General features: G+C 45.4%; 1 protein-coding gene across 12 annotated transcripts in view; it reads left to right on the top strand.

The window, feature by feature from the left end:
- Nucleotides 1-2947: 2947 nt before the first annotated feature.
- Nucleotides 2948-15076, top strand: part of SGIP1 (SH3GL interacting endocytic adaptor 1) — a 206634-nt gene continuing 194505 nt past the window's right edge. For 9 of the 12 annotated variants that reach the window (XM_068239287.1, XM_068239280.1, XM_068239288.1 and 6 more), the window contains exon 1: nucleotides 2949-3183. In XM_068239287.1, coding sequence (XP_068095388.1) covers nucleotides 3174-3183 — 10 coding nt within the window. In that variant the 5' untranslated portion in view covers nucleotides 2949-3173. Of the gene's footprint in view, nucleotides 3184-15076 lie in introns of all 12 variants that reach the window. The other 3 variants (XM_068239289.1, XM_068239284.1, XM_068239286.1) reach the window with 2 other exon arrangements.

Raw genomic sequence — 15076 nt, 5'->3', positions numbered from 1 at the left:
GATGTATGTGAATGGGAGGAATATGATGCAGAGTGACAGGCAGGTGTATGTGTGTGAATGGGAGGAGTATGATGCAGAGTGACAGGCAGGTGGATGTGTGTGAATGGGAGGGTATGATGGAGAGTGACAGGCAGGTGGATGTATGTGAATGGGCGGGTATGATGCAGAGTGACAGGCAGGTGGATGTATGTGAATGGGCGGGTATGATGCAGAGTGACAGGCAGGTGGATGTATGTGAATGGGAGGGATATGACGCAGAGTGACAGGCAGGTGGATGTATGTGAATGGGAGGGATATGATGCAGAGTGACAGGCACGTGGATGTATGTGAATGGGAGGGATATGATGCAGAGTGACAGGCAGGTGGATGTATGTGAATGGGAGGAATATGATGCAGAGTGACAGACAGGTGGATGTATGCGAATGACAGGAGTATTATGCAGAGTGACAGGCAGGTGGATGTATGTGAATGGGAGGGATATGATGCAGAGTGACAGGCAGGTGGATGTATGTGAATGGGAGGGATATGATGCAGAGTGACAGGCAGGTGGATGTATGTGAATGGGAGGGATATGATGCAGAGTGACAGGCAGGTGGATGTGTGTGAATGGGAGGGATATGATGCAGAGTGACAGGCTGGTGGATGTATGTGAATGGGAGGGATATGGTGCAGAGTGACAGAAAGGTGGATGTATGTGAATGGGAGGAGTATGATGCAGAGTGACAGGCTGGGGGATGTATGTGAATGGGAGGGATATGATGCAGAGTGACAGGCAGGTGGATGTATGTGAATGGGAGGGATATGATGGAGAGTGACAGGCAGGTGGATGTGTGTGAATGGGAGGGATATGATGCAGAGTGACAGGCAGGGGGATGTGTGTGAATGGGAGGGATATGATGCAGAGTGACACGCAGGTGGATGTATGTGAATGGGAGGGATATGATGCAGAGTGACACGCAGGTGGATGTATGTGAATGGGAGGGATATGATGCAGAGTGACACGCAGGTGGATGTATGTGAATGGGATGGATATGATGCAGAGTGACAGGCACGTGGATGTATGTGAATGGGAGGGATATGATGCAGAGTGACAGGCACGTGGATGTATGTGAATGGGAGGGATATGATGCAGAGTGACAGGCACGTGGATGTATGTGAATGGGAGGGGTATGGTGCAACATGACAGGCAGGTGGATATATATATATGAATGAGAGAGTTGTGGTGCAGAGTGACAGAGGCAGGTAAATGTATATGAATGGGCGAATTATGTTGCAGAGTGACTGGCAGGTGGATATATGTGAATGGGAGGGTTACAGGCAGTGACAGAGGCAGGTAGATATATGTAATTAATGGGAGGGTTATGTTTTAGAGTGACAGCCAGGCAGATGGGTATACAGTATATGAATGAGAGGGTTGTGGTGCAGAGTGACAGAGGCAGGTGAATTGAATGTATGTGAAAGGGAGGGTTATGATGCAGCAGAGTGATGGAGGCAGGGTAATGTATGTGATGGGATATGTTGCAGAGTGACAGGCAGGCAGGTGGATATATATAAATGAGAGGGTTATGATGCAGAGTGACAGGCAGGCAGATAGATATATATGAATGAGAGGGTTATGATGCAGAGTGACAGGCAGGCAGGTTGATATACATGAATGAGAAGGTTATGATGCAGAGTGACAGGCAGGCAGATAGATATATATGAATGAGAGGATTATGATGCAGAGTGACAGGCAGGCAGGTGGATATATATGAATGAGAGGATTATGATGCAGAGTGACAGAGGCAGGTAAATGTATATAAATGGAAGGGATATGTTGCAGAGTGACAGAGGCAGGTAAATGTATATGAATGGAAGGGATATGTTGCAGAGTGACAGGCAGGAAGGTGGACAGAAGTGAATGGAAGGGGTAAAGATGATGCAGAGTGACAGGCAGGCAGGTGGATATATATGAATGAGAGGGTTATGATGCAGAGTGACAGGCAGGCAGGTGGATGTATGTGAATGGGAGCGTGATGATGTAGAGTGACAGGCAGGTGGATGTATGTGAATGAGAGGGTTATGATGCAGAGTGACAGGCAGGCAGGTGGATATATATGATTGAGAGGGTTGTGATGCAGAGTGACAGGCAGGCAGGTGGATATATATGAATGAGAGGGTTGTGATGCAGAGTGACAGAGGCAGGTGGATATGAATGAAAGGGTTATGATGCAGAGTGACAGGCAGGCAGGTGGATATATATGAATGAGAGGGTTATGATGCAGAGTGACAGGCATGCAGGTGGATATATATGAATGAGAGGGTTATGATGCAGAGTGACAGGCATGCAGGTGGATATATATGAATGAGAGGGTTGTGATGCAGAGTGACAGGCATGCAGGTGGATATATATGAATGAGAGGGTTATGATGCAGAGTGACAGGCAGGCAGGTGGATATATATGAATGAGAGAGTTGTGATGCAGAGTGACAGGCAGGCAGGTGGATATATATGAATGAGAGGGTTATGATGCAGAGTGACAGAGGCAGGTGGATATATATGAATGAGAGGGTTGTGATGCAGAGTGACAGGCAGGCAGGTGGATATATATGAATGAGAAGGTTATGATGCAGAGTGACAGAGGCAGGTGGATATATATGAATGAGAGTGTTATGATGCAGAGTGACAGGCAGGCAGGTGGAAATATATGAATGAGAGGGATATGTTGCAGAGTGACAGAGGCAGGTAAATGTAAATGAATGGAAGGGATATGTTGCAGAGTGACAGCCAGGCAGGTGGACATATGTGAATGGGAAGGGTGGAGATGATGCAGCGCACTGACAGGCAGGCGGATGAGTGGGAATGGTGGAAGTTGACACAGCTACAGTATAGGCCCGTTACGTTCTCCGTTAGGCGGCGGGGAGGGAGAGCAGTGACGTCACGGGCCGGGCGGCTGTGTGTGTGTGTCACTGAGTATTGTGTGAGGAGGCTGCGGCACGTGACCCGGGAGAGGGCGGGGATTGGCCGGCTCCTGGCAGCGGGGGTGATTCTCCGTTTCTCTCAGCATCCTCCAGACCTCGGGCCCCCTTGGATACCGCTCCCTATCCGGGACTCCTCCGTCCAGCGCCCCACTGGGACCTCAGCCACTGCCCCCTCCAGCCTCCTGGGAGATTGAGGAATGAGAGTTTGCCACCATGATGGAAGGTAGGATGTCTTGTCACTGCAGCATGCCAAGGTGCCCCCTCCAGCCCTCTCCCTCCTGCTGCCACCTGCCGTGCCCCCCCCCCCCCCCATCCTCCTCACATCTGCATCTCACTACCCTCATACTACCAGAGGGGACCCAGGCTGCTGGGGCTCCCCTCACACACGGTGTCCTGGGTGGACCATACCAATAGATTCCTAAAATCATCCAATATCAGCACATCACCCCTTCCCAGGACAGCCCATCCCTCACATTGCTAATAAGTCTCCAGTCTGCACAGGTCTCTTCCATATGGGGTCTTAGGAGGACCAATAAATACACTGCAGTATTTGGCCCCTCAGAGCTAATACATCACCCCCTTCAGGGCTGCCTTTGCCTGACACTGCTGCAAGAGGTCTCTCTACACATGATGACACATATATTGTAGTGTATAACATGACTGGTCCCCAATGCCAGTACATCACCCCCCTCCAGGTCTGCCTTTGCCTGACACTACTGCAAGAGGTGTCTCTACACATGATGGCACATATATTGTAGTGTATAACATGACTTGTCCCCAATGCCAGTACATCACCCCCCTCCAGGGCTGCCTTTGCCTGACACTACTGCAAGAGGTGTCTCTACACATGATGGCACATATATTGTAGTGTATAACATGACTTGTTCCCAGTGCCAGTACATCACCCCCCTCCAGGTCTGCCTTTGCCTGACACTGCTGCAAGAGGAGTCTCTACACATGATGGAACATATATTGTAGTGTATACCATGACTGACCCCCAATGCCAGTAAATCACCCTCCTCCAGAGCTGGCTTTACCTCATACTGCTGCAAGATGTCTCACTACACATTAGACAAATATTGTGTATAACATGACTGGTCCCCAATGCCAATACATCACTCCCTTCAGGGCTGCCTTTCCCCCAAAACTGCTGCAAGAGGTCTCACAAGATGAGACATATTGTATATAGCATGAATGTCCCCAGTGCCAATAAATTACCCCCCTCCAGGGCTGCCTTTCCCTCATACTGCTGCAAGAGGACTCTACACATGAGACCTATATTGTAGTGTATTACATGTCTGGCCCCCAATGCCAGTACATAACCCCCTCCAGGGCAGCCATTCCCTTATACTGCTACAAGAGGTATATCTACACATGATGAGTCCTGGATTGTGGTATATAGCATGAGTGGCCCCAATGCCAGTACATCAACCCCCCCTCCAGGGCTGCCTTTCTACTGCAAGAAGACTCTACACATCCTGTACTGTAATATACAACATGGCTGGCTCTCAATGCTAGTACATCACCCCCTAATTAATACGGCCCGGACTTGTGCAGAAGCAGGATCAGCTATATACTGGCTGTATCCTGCGCCCAAGTCTTCAGGCACCGATTTCCAATGTATGCAGCCAGACTGCTGGGGTCGCCTTATAAATAGGTAAGAAGCATAGAACTATGAAACGCTCCCTTATAAACTTTATTGAATTAGCTCAACATGTACAATGTTTTGGGGCCTTGCTGGACACTTCTGTAGAGGAAAGCAATACTGAAAAAAAATCATGGGCCCATGGCAAGGGGTCTGGCACTTACATCTCCATTATGCACTCCATGGGTGTAGTTGCAGCATATTTGCATGGTGAGCATCACAGAAATGTATGAGCCCTTGTCTTGGGCCCATAATTGGAGTACATTTGAAATCGGCGCCGGTAGACTTGGGCGCAGGATACAGCCGGTATATTGCTGATCCTGCTTCTGCACAAGTCCGGGCCGATTTAATTACTATACCCCCTCAAGGCCGCCATGGATAGTGGGGGAATGAAATAATTCGGCTTCCAGCGATTGCTGGAGGCCGAATTATTATGTTTTTAAGCAACCTCGGCTCCGTCTTCTGACGGAGCCGACGTTACTCACTGAGCGGTGCAATAAGAATGATTCCTATTGTAGTCTATGGAGGCGCCGGCTGCGCCCAAATCTAGCAGCGCTGAAAAGCACTGCTCCGCATAATTGTTCCCTTGAGGCCCCAAAACATTGGAAATTTGAAGCTTCTTCAGTAAAGTTTACAAAGGAGTGCTTTCTGGCTCTGTTGATCCTACCTGTTGCTCATTCAAGATGATGCCATACATCTACCATCTGTAAGCAACCACAGTTTGGCCTGTACTGAGGATAGTGCGTGGTCTTACAACTCCAACTGTATATTTTAAAGATGTCTCCCTGTGTGGGCAAATTCCAGTATATTACATTATGACCCAGTGCCCACCAATACCACTGCATCATCCTGTTCTAGGGCATACCATCTTCCTTTATACTAAACTGCACTAAAGATGCTAGAGGGGTCCATACACATGTGAGGGCCCTGGGTGGGTCATTGCAATATTGTAGTATAGCATTACAGACCACTGTCTCCCAATACCGCCATGCCACCCCCACCAGGACAGCCCAACCTCTATAGCATTTGAGGCAAGCAAGACTGATACTGTAGATGTCTTCTTACCCATTATGGGCTTTAGGTGACCCAATTAAAGATTTCAGCTTATCTCAATGCTACATTTCCCACTTCCAGTACATGTCGGTGTCCATGTTATGCATGTATACAGCGAGCTGTGGGTGAAACAGTGAAAAACAAAAATGTGTTTCAGTGTAGCAATCGCTGTTCCCTTATGCTATTATATCACACCATGTCCAGAGCAGCCCAACATCCCTGAGGCAGCGATGGCTTTCAGAAGTGCTACAAATGTGGGTATGAATGCAAAACTACAGTCTGCCCCATCTGAATGAGCCCTGTGCTATAATCTTGGTGGATACTCCCACTTTGAGGTCTTTTTCATGGCAGCACCCTGCCAACCCCCACTTTTTTATAGCACAGCACTGGAATTGTTAACCTCCATGTGACGCCAGCCTGTTTTAACACATGATCAGTTATTTTCTTTGGAAATAGCAATAACCTTACCACCTCATTGCACTTCATTTCAGTCCAGTAGAAATCTAACCAAGAATTAGTGGAGCCACTGCCCTTCGCTAGCTTAGTACTGATTGATGCAGTTCAAAGCAAGGTGGCCTTCAGTCCCCAGCCACTTTGCCTGACATCTATCACTAAAAATGATCTCTATTTCTATTCAACTTCAACTTGATTTGATACTGTATATACTCGCGTATATGCCTAATTTTTCAGCATAAAAAATGAGCGGAATAGTTACCTATTTGGCTTATATGCGAATCAGTGGAGCAAAACAGATGGTGGAGCAGGTTTTGTTAATGGCAGAGTAGCGTAAGGATCGTGCACTAGTGATCATGCTCTTACCAGATGGCTCTCTGCTGTGTCCATGCCCCACATTCCCTGCAACATGGTGTGCAGAGTGTGCTGCTCAAGACTACCTGTGTCCCCGGCTTGTGGAGCGGAGCGTGCAAGCAATGTGTCAGCGGTGCAGTGATCAGATATTGTTCCTGTGTGGCAAACGCTGTGTCTCATACCTATGACGCCATCTAGTGGCTTCTTGAGACACTTGTACTGGGGGAACATCTGGCTACTGTAGAGGGGGCTGTATTGGGGAGGGGGCTTATACAAGAGTCAATCACTTTTTCCTCGTTTCTGAGGGAAAAGTGGGTACCTCGGCTTATACATGGCTTATATGCGAGTGTATACAATATGTTTATCAATGTAACAGCATAGATGACTACCCCAATGCAGTATTCTTAGTGGGTGTCCTGAATCACTGTAGGCCTTCTTAAAGGGAACCTCAAGTGGGAGGGATATGAAGGCTGACATATTTATTTCCTTTTAAGCAATACCAGTTGCCTGGCAGTCCTGCTGAACATCTGCCTCTAATACTTTAAGGCTGGATTCACAGCAGTCGGTTGCATAATGCACGTGTTATGAGTGTGAACTTCAATAGAGACTGGACCTACAAAGCCTCTATGCAGTGAGTTAGAATAAAAAAATCTGTTACAACGCAGTACTGTGAGCAGACCATAGACCTTACAGGCAGTTAGTTGACAAACTGAGTACGTTGAACTAGCCCTTAGCTATAGACCCTGAACAAGCATTCAGATCCAGTGTTTCTGACAAAAATCTGACAAAATTAGCTGCATGCATGTTTCAGACACTACTGCTTCCAAAGAGATCAGCAGGGCAGCCAGGCAACTTGGAAATCGATATGGCAGCCTCCATCTCTATCAGGTTCCCTTTAAAGGACAAATGTAGTGAGAGGGATATGGAGGCTGGCATATTTATTTCCTTTTAAGCAATACCAGTTGCCTGGCTATCCTGCTGATCCTCTGCCTCAATTACTTTTCGCAATAGACCCTGAACAAGCAGGCAGCATATCAGGTGTTTCTGACATTATTGTCAGATCTGACAAGATTATCTGCATGCTTGTTTCTGGTGTTATTCAGACACTACTGTAGCCAAATAGACCATCAGGGCTGCCAGGGAACTGGCATTGTTTAAAAGGAAATAAATATGGCAGCCTCCATACTCTTCTCACTACAGTTGACCTTTAAACTAGGCATTAATGGCTATACAAGGCAATACTGCAGTATTTCCTACCCAGGTCATCCAAGTGCAGTACCCTTACAGGTTTCTTTACCTGTGGGGATCCTGAGGGTTTGAACACAAAAGACTGTTATTTTGTACATCCTTCCAGATTTAAAGGGATACTGTAGGGGGGTCGGGGGAAAATAATTTGAACTTACCCAGGACTTCTAATGGTCCCCCGCAGACATCCTGTGCCCGCGCAGCCACTCACTGATGCTCCGCCCCGCCTCCAGTTCACTTCTAGAATTTCAGACAGTAAAGTCTGAAAACCACTGCGCCTGCGTTGCCATGTCCTCGATCCCGCTGATGTCACCAGGAGCGTACTGCGCAGACACAGACCATACTGGGCCTGTGCAGCATGCTCCTGGTGACATCAGCGGGATCGAGGACACAGCAATGCAGACGTAGTGGTTTTCAGACTTTACTGTCTGAAATTCTAGAAGTTAACCGGAGTCGGGGCCAAAGCATCAGTGAGTGGCTGCGCGGGTACAGGATGTCTGCGGGGGACCATTAGAAGCCCCGGGTAAGTTCAACTCATTTTCCCCCAACCCCCCTACAGTATCCCTTTAAATCTAGCACCTGTTCAGGCCATTTCTTTGCTCAGGAGTGCACAGAGCTACTGCAAGTATCTCTAGATTTGTGACTGGGGTGTCTATACATTTAGGGCTTGTTCACACTAAGGGCATTTTCTGCCTCTTTTTCAAGTGCAGGTGATTTTTAAAATTGCCCACAAAACGCTCGTGCAATGAATCTCTATGAGAAGGGTCATATCAGTGCAGTTTGTGCGCTCTGCATTCAGCAAAGCGGTGCCTGGACCATTTTTTTTGGGCGATTTTGCCTCAATGGAAGGTATAGCAAGAGCTCTAAATGCTCACAAAACCGCTTTATGCGGCGATTGCGTTCGCGTTTTTAAGAATAAATACATTGTATTCTTTTCCGGGTCAAAGAGTTCACTTCCTGACTTGCGTCAGGGAGTGAATTAAAAAAACGATCTGGAAAACGCCTATAAAAGCGCTTTTCACAAAAACGCAGCGCGCAGTGGAGCGCTGGGGGGGGGGGGGGGGCGGACGGACAGACGGACACAGTGCACAAAAACTCGAAACGCTTGCGTTTTCGTTTTTAGGTGTGAGTGAGCCCTTAAAATGATCCTCCGGCTAGCTTGTGACCAGATAGCTTCCTCACTAATCAGTGCAGGCCTTCTCTATAGATCTGACACCTATGTCCACCTAGTGCTCCTTCCTGTAATTACACAGCGTGTGCACAGAGGCAGTATGATGCTTCATGTCAGTAGACTGCCCACGTTCAGATTAATCTTGGGAGGCCTGTTTTTCCTCAGAAGTCTTGTCATTCATGGGGGACTATTGGTTCTGCAGATGCACCACTGGCACAGAATGCCTTCATTTCCTGTCTGTCAATCTCATCCACATAGCGTGTGATCAGGTTCCCTCGTCCTTTGCTACTCGTAGCATTAAAATGCATCATGTCTCTCGTTATTTAACCTGCTGCAAAATGCCACATTTGACTCGTGTATCAATGACCGTAAGAGGTAAAGGGGACGGGGTGTGCTGTTTTCCCCACTTCCCCCTTACTAGTCCATTTCCAGCTAAAAAACAAACAGAGAAATCTCAGAATTCATTGCAGGGGATTATTTCTTGTGATCATATATAGGTCTGCCCTCAGGATGTCAGTGGGAACGTCTGAGGTTAACCCATAGCATTCTGCTGCCGATATCCGTGTCATGCTTGCTTTGAAATTGCCGTCAGGAATAATCCCTTCCTGCAGGCTGTAGAGATCTTTGTGTCCCCCCCCCCCGCACTGTACTGGCTGTATGCATATTTTTCCTTGCTGTATTGGTTTGTGTTTGTGATGCTGCTCAAGGTAATCTTGCCCTGCTTTGATGATGCTGATGGGTTGTATTTCATAACCTGGCCGTAGTGATTCAGGCCTAGTGGTGAACGAGCTGTGAGCGTCCAGCATCTCTGCTTCTCCTGGCCCTGCTATACAGCCGTGGCTTAATTCACTTTGGTTATGCCTCGTAGCAGGATCGCAACGCAGTCTGTATTGGCAGGACTTGCAGTAAATGAATCATACATGATGTCAGCATGGATACCCTATGTTTTCTATCAGAGTGTGTACAGATATGTCTCAAATGGAGAGCAACAAAATAAAATCTACACCCATTCATCGGTTTTATCTTATAGGGCCCTGTTTATATACTGTACATCTATGCTGCCAATGTGCACGAATCTGTAGAAGCATGAAAGGAATTATTATTATTTTTTAGTATTTATATAGTGCCGATGACTATTGCAGTGCTGTACAGAGTATATATGGTCTTGTCACTTAACTGTCCCTCAGAGGGGTTTACAATCTAATCACAGTCCTATTTATGTATAATCTAGGGCCGATTTTTGGGGGAAGCCAATTAACTTATCTGTATGTTTTTGGGACATGGGAGTAAATCCGAGTGTCCGGAGGAAACCCACACAGGCACATGGGAACATACAAACTGTGCAGATAGTGTCCTGGCTGGGATTTAAACCAGAGTCCTAGTTCTGCGAGGGAGAGTGCTATCCACTACACCACTATGCTGCCCATCACATAAATAATGTAAAGTACTAAATCAACCCCAATTTACACTTGTTCATTAATTCAGTTATAGTGTTTTACTTAAATTTACGCAACTATAAACCGCTCTTTTCTCTTTCTTTCCTCCCTTTCTCTCTCATTATAGTTCGGCCTACATTCCATAGTAGGTCAAGTTGATAAGAATAAGTTTGATGTTTCTGATTACAGGATCTAACACAGATGATAAAATCTGTAAGAGTAAAAAATACGGGATCTATTACACCTAGCAAAATAGTACTCCAGGTCTAATAGCCTACCTTAAAGAGAATCTGTATTGTTAAAATCGCTCAAAAGTAAACATACCAGTGCGTTAGGGGACATCTCCTATTACCCTCTGTCACAATTTCGCCGCTCCTCGCCGCATTAAAAGTGGTTAAAAACAGTTTTAAAAAGTTTGTTTGTAAACAAACAAAATGGCCACCAAAACAGGAAGTAGGTTGATGTACTGTATGTCCACACATAGAAAATACATCCATACATAAGCAGGCTGTATACAGCCTTCCTTTTGAATCTCAAGAGATCATTTGTGTGTTTCTTTCCCCTTGCATCTCTCATGCACTGAAGTTTCAGGCTGCTCTTTTCTTCCTGCAAACAGCTTTGCCCTTGTTTGTAATTCCTCACTATGTGAAAGCCCAGCCAGCTCAGAGGACGATTTATCCAGCTGATTAGAGCAGCTTCTCTCTTCTCTCTTATCTAAATAACACACAGGCAGTGTGCAGAGAGGGGCCAGAAAGGGTGAGTTCATAGCAGAACCACAACACTGAAGAACTTGGCAGCCTTCCAGACACAGGCCGACAAGTCTGACAGGGGAAAGATACATTGATTTATTACAGAGACTGTCATATTAGAAAGTGCTGCAGTTAGCCAGAACACATTAGAATAGCTTTTGGAACATGTAGGATGATAAAAAACAGGATGCAATTTTTGTTACGGAGTCTCTTTAAGGACCATAAAACTTTCCTGGAACCTCTATAGGGAACATTTTCCTCAGATCCTTTCGAAAATAACTCTCCTCTGCTCCTGATGGACCCTGTTCCACTTCTTTAAGCAATGTTCAATTGTTATATATTTCCTCAACAAATGTACAATCTGTTCAGTTATTTATACTATGAAAAGTATATGATGTACATTGGAAGTTTTTTGTTGAAAAATAAAAAAAAATAGTATAACAAAAAAAAAATTTACGCAACTATAGAAAGCTTCCAAATAAGTACATTAGCATCCCCTTTCCCATCATTCTGTAAGCCTTCCCTCCCTAGAGATCCCATAGCGGAATGTGATGGCTTTACTGCGCTCCCCCTTGCCTTCTACTGCTGCTAGTGGCCTTCTGTGTCAACATATACTGTATACACGTAGTCCCCAGTTAACGAACAAGATAGGGACTGTAGGCTCGTTCTTAACCTGAATCTATTCTTAAGTTGGAACATTGTGCCATCTCTGTCCCCTTTACCTCCTCTCTGTCCCCTGTGCCTCCAGTGTTCCCCTCTGTGTCACCTCTGCCCTCTGTACATCCTTATACAAGTTTAAAAGCCATTTTTTCTTTGAATTTTTTTTAATCGATTTCCTCAAAAACGACACGTCCAATTTAGAAAAAAAAAATTTCTTTGACTTTGTCCCATGGAAACACCCAATCCATGCAGTTCGTATCAGCGAGTCGTTCGTAAGTCTCGGACTACCTTTATATGTAATCTGAGTCCCATAACTGTGATAGCTTATATGTAGAGTCAAGGTAGCCATACATTACTCAATTTTCCTGTACTATCGACCACTCAATTGGATCATTTTATCAGATCATTGATCATGGTTCCTTTTGTGCAAATGATTGATCAGAGCTTATGTGCAGAAAGCAGGTCACATATGTGTTTGTGCAATAGGGTGCAGGGGAATGGTGTTTACATACAGGAAAGACTGTCAATCCATCAGGCTGCAGCCATGGCACTGCTGGTGTATGTGTACAGATTACTGTTAAGGGATTAAAGGAGTACAAGTAAAGAATATGCAACCAGGGAGTTCTTGCATGTCTAGGCTGAGTGCACATGGACATCTCAGAGAGTGTTAACCAGGCATTTCAGTGCTATCTGTACCCACAAATGTGTCATTGACGTTGATGTTGTTGAATTTGCTCTTTATAGATAGTGCATGTATGAAACTTCCCTCAAAAATTAAATATATGCAGTGTTCGCCCCAGAATTTTTATTTTCTAGCCGGGTGGCATGAAAAAGTAGCTGGGTGGGACACAATGAGAGAATTGCAAAAGTAGTACAGAGGCGCCAACAGGGTAAAAACAATATTTATTTAAAATGGATAAAATGAAGTAGGTAGCGGTGGACTTACCCCTCCAAAACAGACACAAAAATTGCTGTTAAGCAAAAATCAGTTTATTTACATACTCCGAACAAGGTGCAACGCGTTTCGCGGGTATATCCCACTTCCTCAGGCAATAAATAGGAGTATATCACCAATGCGGTCCGGTACATAGCCTGGCGCCTAGACAGAGGCGCCAGGCTATGTACCGGACCGCATTGGTGATATACTCCTATTTATTGCCTGAGGAAGTGGGATATACCCGCGAAACGCGTTGCACCTTGTTCGGAGTATTTAAATTGATTTTTGCTTAAAACAGCAATTTTTGTGTCTGTTTTGGAGGGGTAAGTCCACCGCTACCTACTTCATTTTATCCGTTTTAAAGAAATATTGTTTTTACCCTGTTGGCGCCTCTGTACTACTTTTGCAGTTGTTTCCACCCCTGGTGGAGGGGAATTCTTCTTTTTTCCCGATCTACAGAGAGCGACTTCTTAATCCTGAGTGGGGACAGGTCTAATCTCCTCACCTGCCTTCATAGTGGTTACCTGGACGGTAACCCTTGTTTGTGAGTATAACCTACCTATACTTACCTTCCATACCCAAATTACAGTACATACTACACTATACTGGGCTCTCGGCGTCTTCCCTTATATTTTGACAATGAGAGAATGCAGGGCCAGTGCTTCTCTGCTTACAGCTTAGGAGGTGAGCCGATGACAGCCGGGTGCTCACCAAAACTAGCCGGTTGGAGCACCCAGCTAAAAGAGCCTGGGGAGAACACTGATATACAGAAATTTTGGCTTTAAAGGGAACATGAACTGAGTAAAATTATTTAAAATAAACACATGATGTACCTGCAAATAAATATTACATACTTACCTCGTCAACCGTTCCTCTCAGAAGCTCACCATTTCCTTCTAATGATTCCTTTTAGTTCTGACTACATCTAGTCAGACTTACCTCTCCGGAAGCTGAAAGCCTTAGGGTCCTTTTTCACTATATCAGTTGCTGTCAGTTAAAACGGAAAAGTAATGTCCATGTTTCTCTATGTCTACTGCGATATTACTGGTTAACTGTGTGCTGACCAGGAAGCTGTTATGGGGTAATGGCCATTTTTAAAATGGAGAACGGAGATTTCCATTGATCACAGTGGACAAACAGAATGCAGGAGAGGAGAAAGAGATTGATAAGCAGACTACGCAGGAGGGAAGTATGACGTATGTATGTTTATTTTGACTTATTCTTCAGTTCAGGTTTGCTTTATAGGGAATCTTAAGTTAACTTTTCAAAATGATTTTACCTTACCAAGGGCTTCTTGCAGCCCCCTGTAGTCCTGTGCCCATGACAGCAGTCCAAGTCCCTCCAGCCAGCAGCGACGATCCCTGTTAAACTGGCTGGCCACGCGCCTGCTCATCGTGCTCCTGCAGGCCAAGAGAATTCTGCCAAACTTGCTACTGCGCATGCGCAGTGCACTCCTGCCTACAGGAGTGCGATTAGGGTGCGAGCGGCTCGGGGCCACGCATGCGCAGTAGCCTTAGACTGGCGGTGACAGGCCTGCTTTGCAGGGGTTGCCACTTCTGGCCGGAGGGACTTGGACTGGCGTCGTGGGCACAGGAGGACTCCAGGGGCTGCAAGAATCCCCAGGTAAGTTAAAATCATTTTATTTTTAGATTTAAGTGTCCATCTAAGGCTACATTATTAGTCACGGGGCAAAAAGGGATTGATTCAGCACCACTTTGCATTCAGACCTTGTTTCCCACTTATGGACCTGAGCAGTTTTGACAGTTAAGCTATGTCCTTATTTAATCAGAAACAACTTTATCCCTACTTATGACACAGAAATGAAATATATATTTTTTTCAAGACAAACTAGGCTTTCATTGTATGCCATTTTTTCCCTCGAACAATTTTGTTTTCTATTTTAATGGGAAAACAAGGAAAAACACATTATTTCTCACTTTTACCAAGTCCAGTTTAAAAATAAAAAGTGCTACTGTAGATAAAAAACACAAATTTTGTTTGGCTACTTCTACCGCTTATCACAAAACTTCGGTTATATTCCTGTCACAATTTATGATGAAGATATTTGATTCTGAAATATTGCTACAGAGTGTATTTTTCACTATGGACTGAGAAAATAAAAGTATTTTTAATGGTAAAAATCAATCTCATTAGCTCAGGAAACATATATTCCCGTTCACCAATTAGTGCTGCGTCAGATAGTGCCAGAAATGTGCACAGGAGCTTGCCCAATCCTGCACAGCACTGCTTCTGCTACAAGACGTATATCTACTGACTCGTGGCTTAGATGAAGTCACAGAGGACGTAGATATACTGTAGTGGTGGATAAAGTGGTTAAAATTGTCTAAGACGTGCAATATAAGGAGCCATTTACACAGTGCACATTCTGCAAAGAGTGTATGATAGAATGCAG

This window comes from Hyperolius riggenbachi, chromosome 6 (assembly GCF_040937935.1).
Source record: "Hyperolius riggenbachi isolate aHypRig1 chromosome 6, aHypRig1.pri, whole genome shotgun sequence".
Lineage (NCBI taxonomy): Eukaryota > Metazoa > Chordata > Amphibia > Anura > Hyperoliidae > Hyperolius > Hyperolius riggenbachi.
The sequence above is the reverse complement of the archived record's forward strand: the minus strand, read 5'-3'. Positions and strand labels throughout refer to the sequence as shown.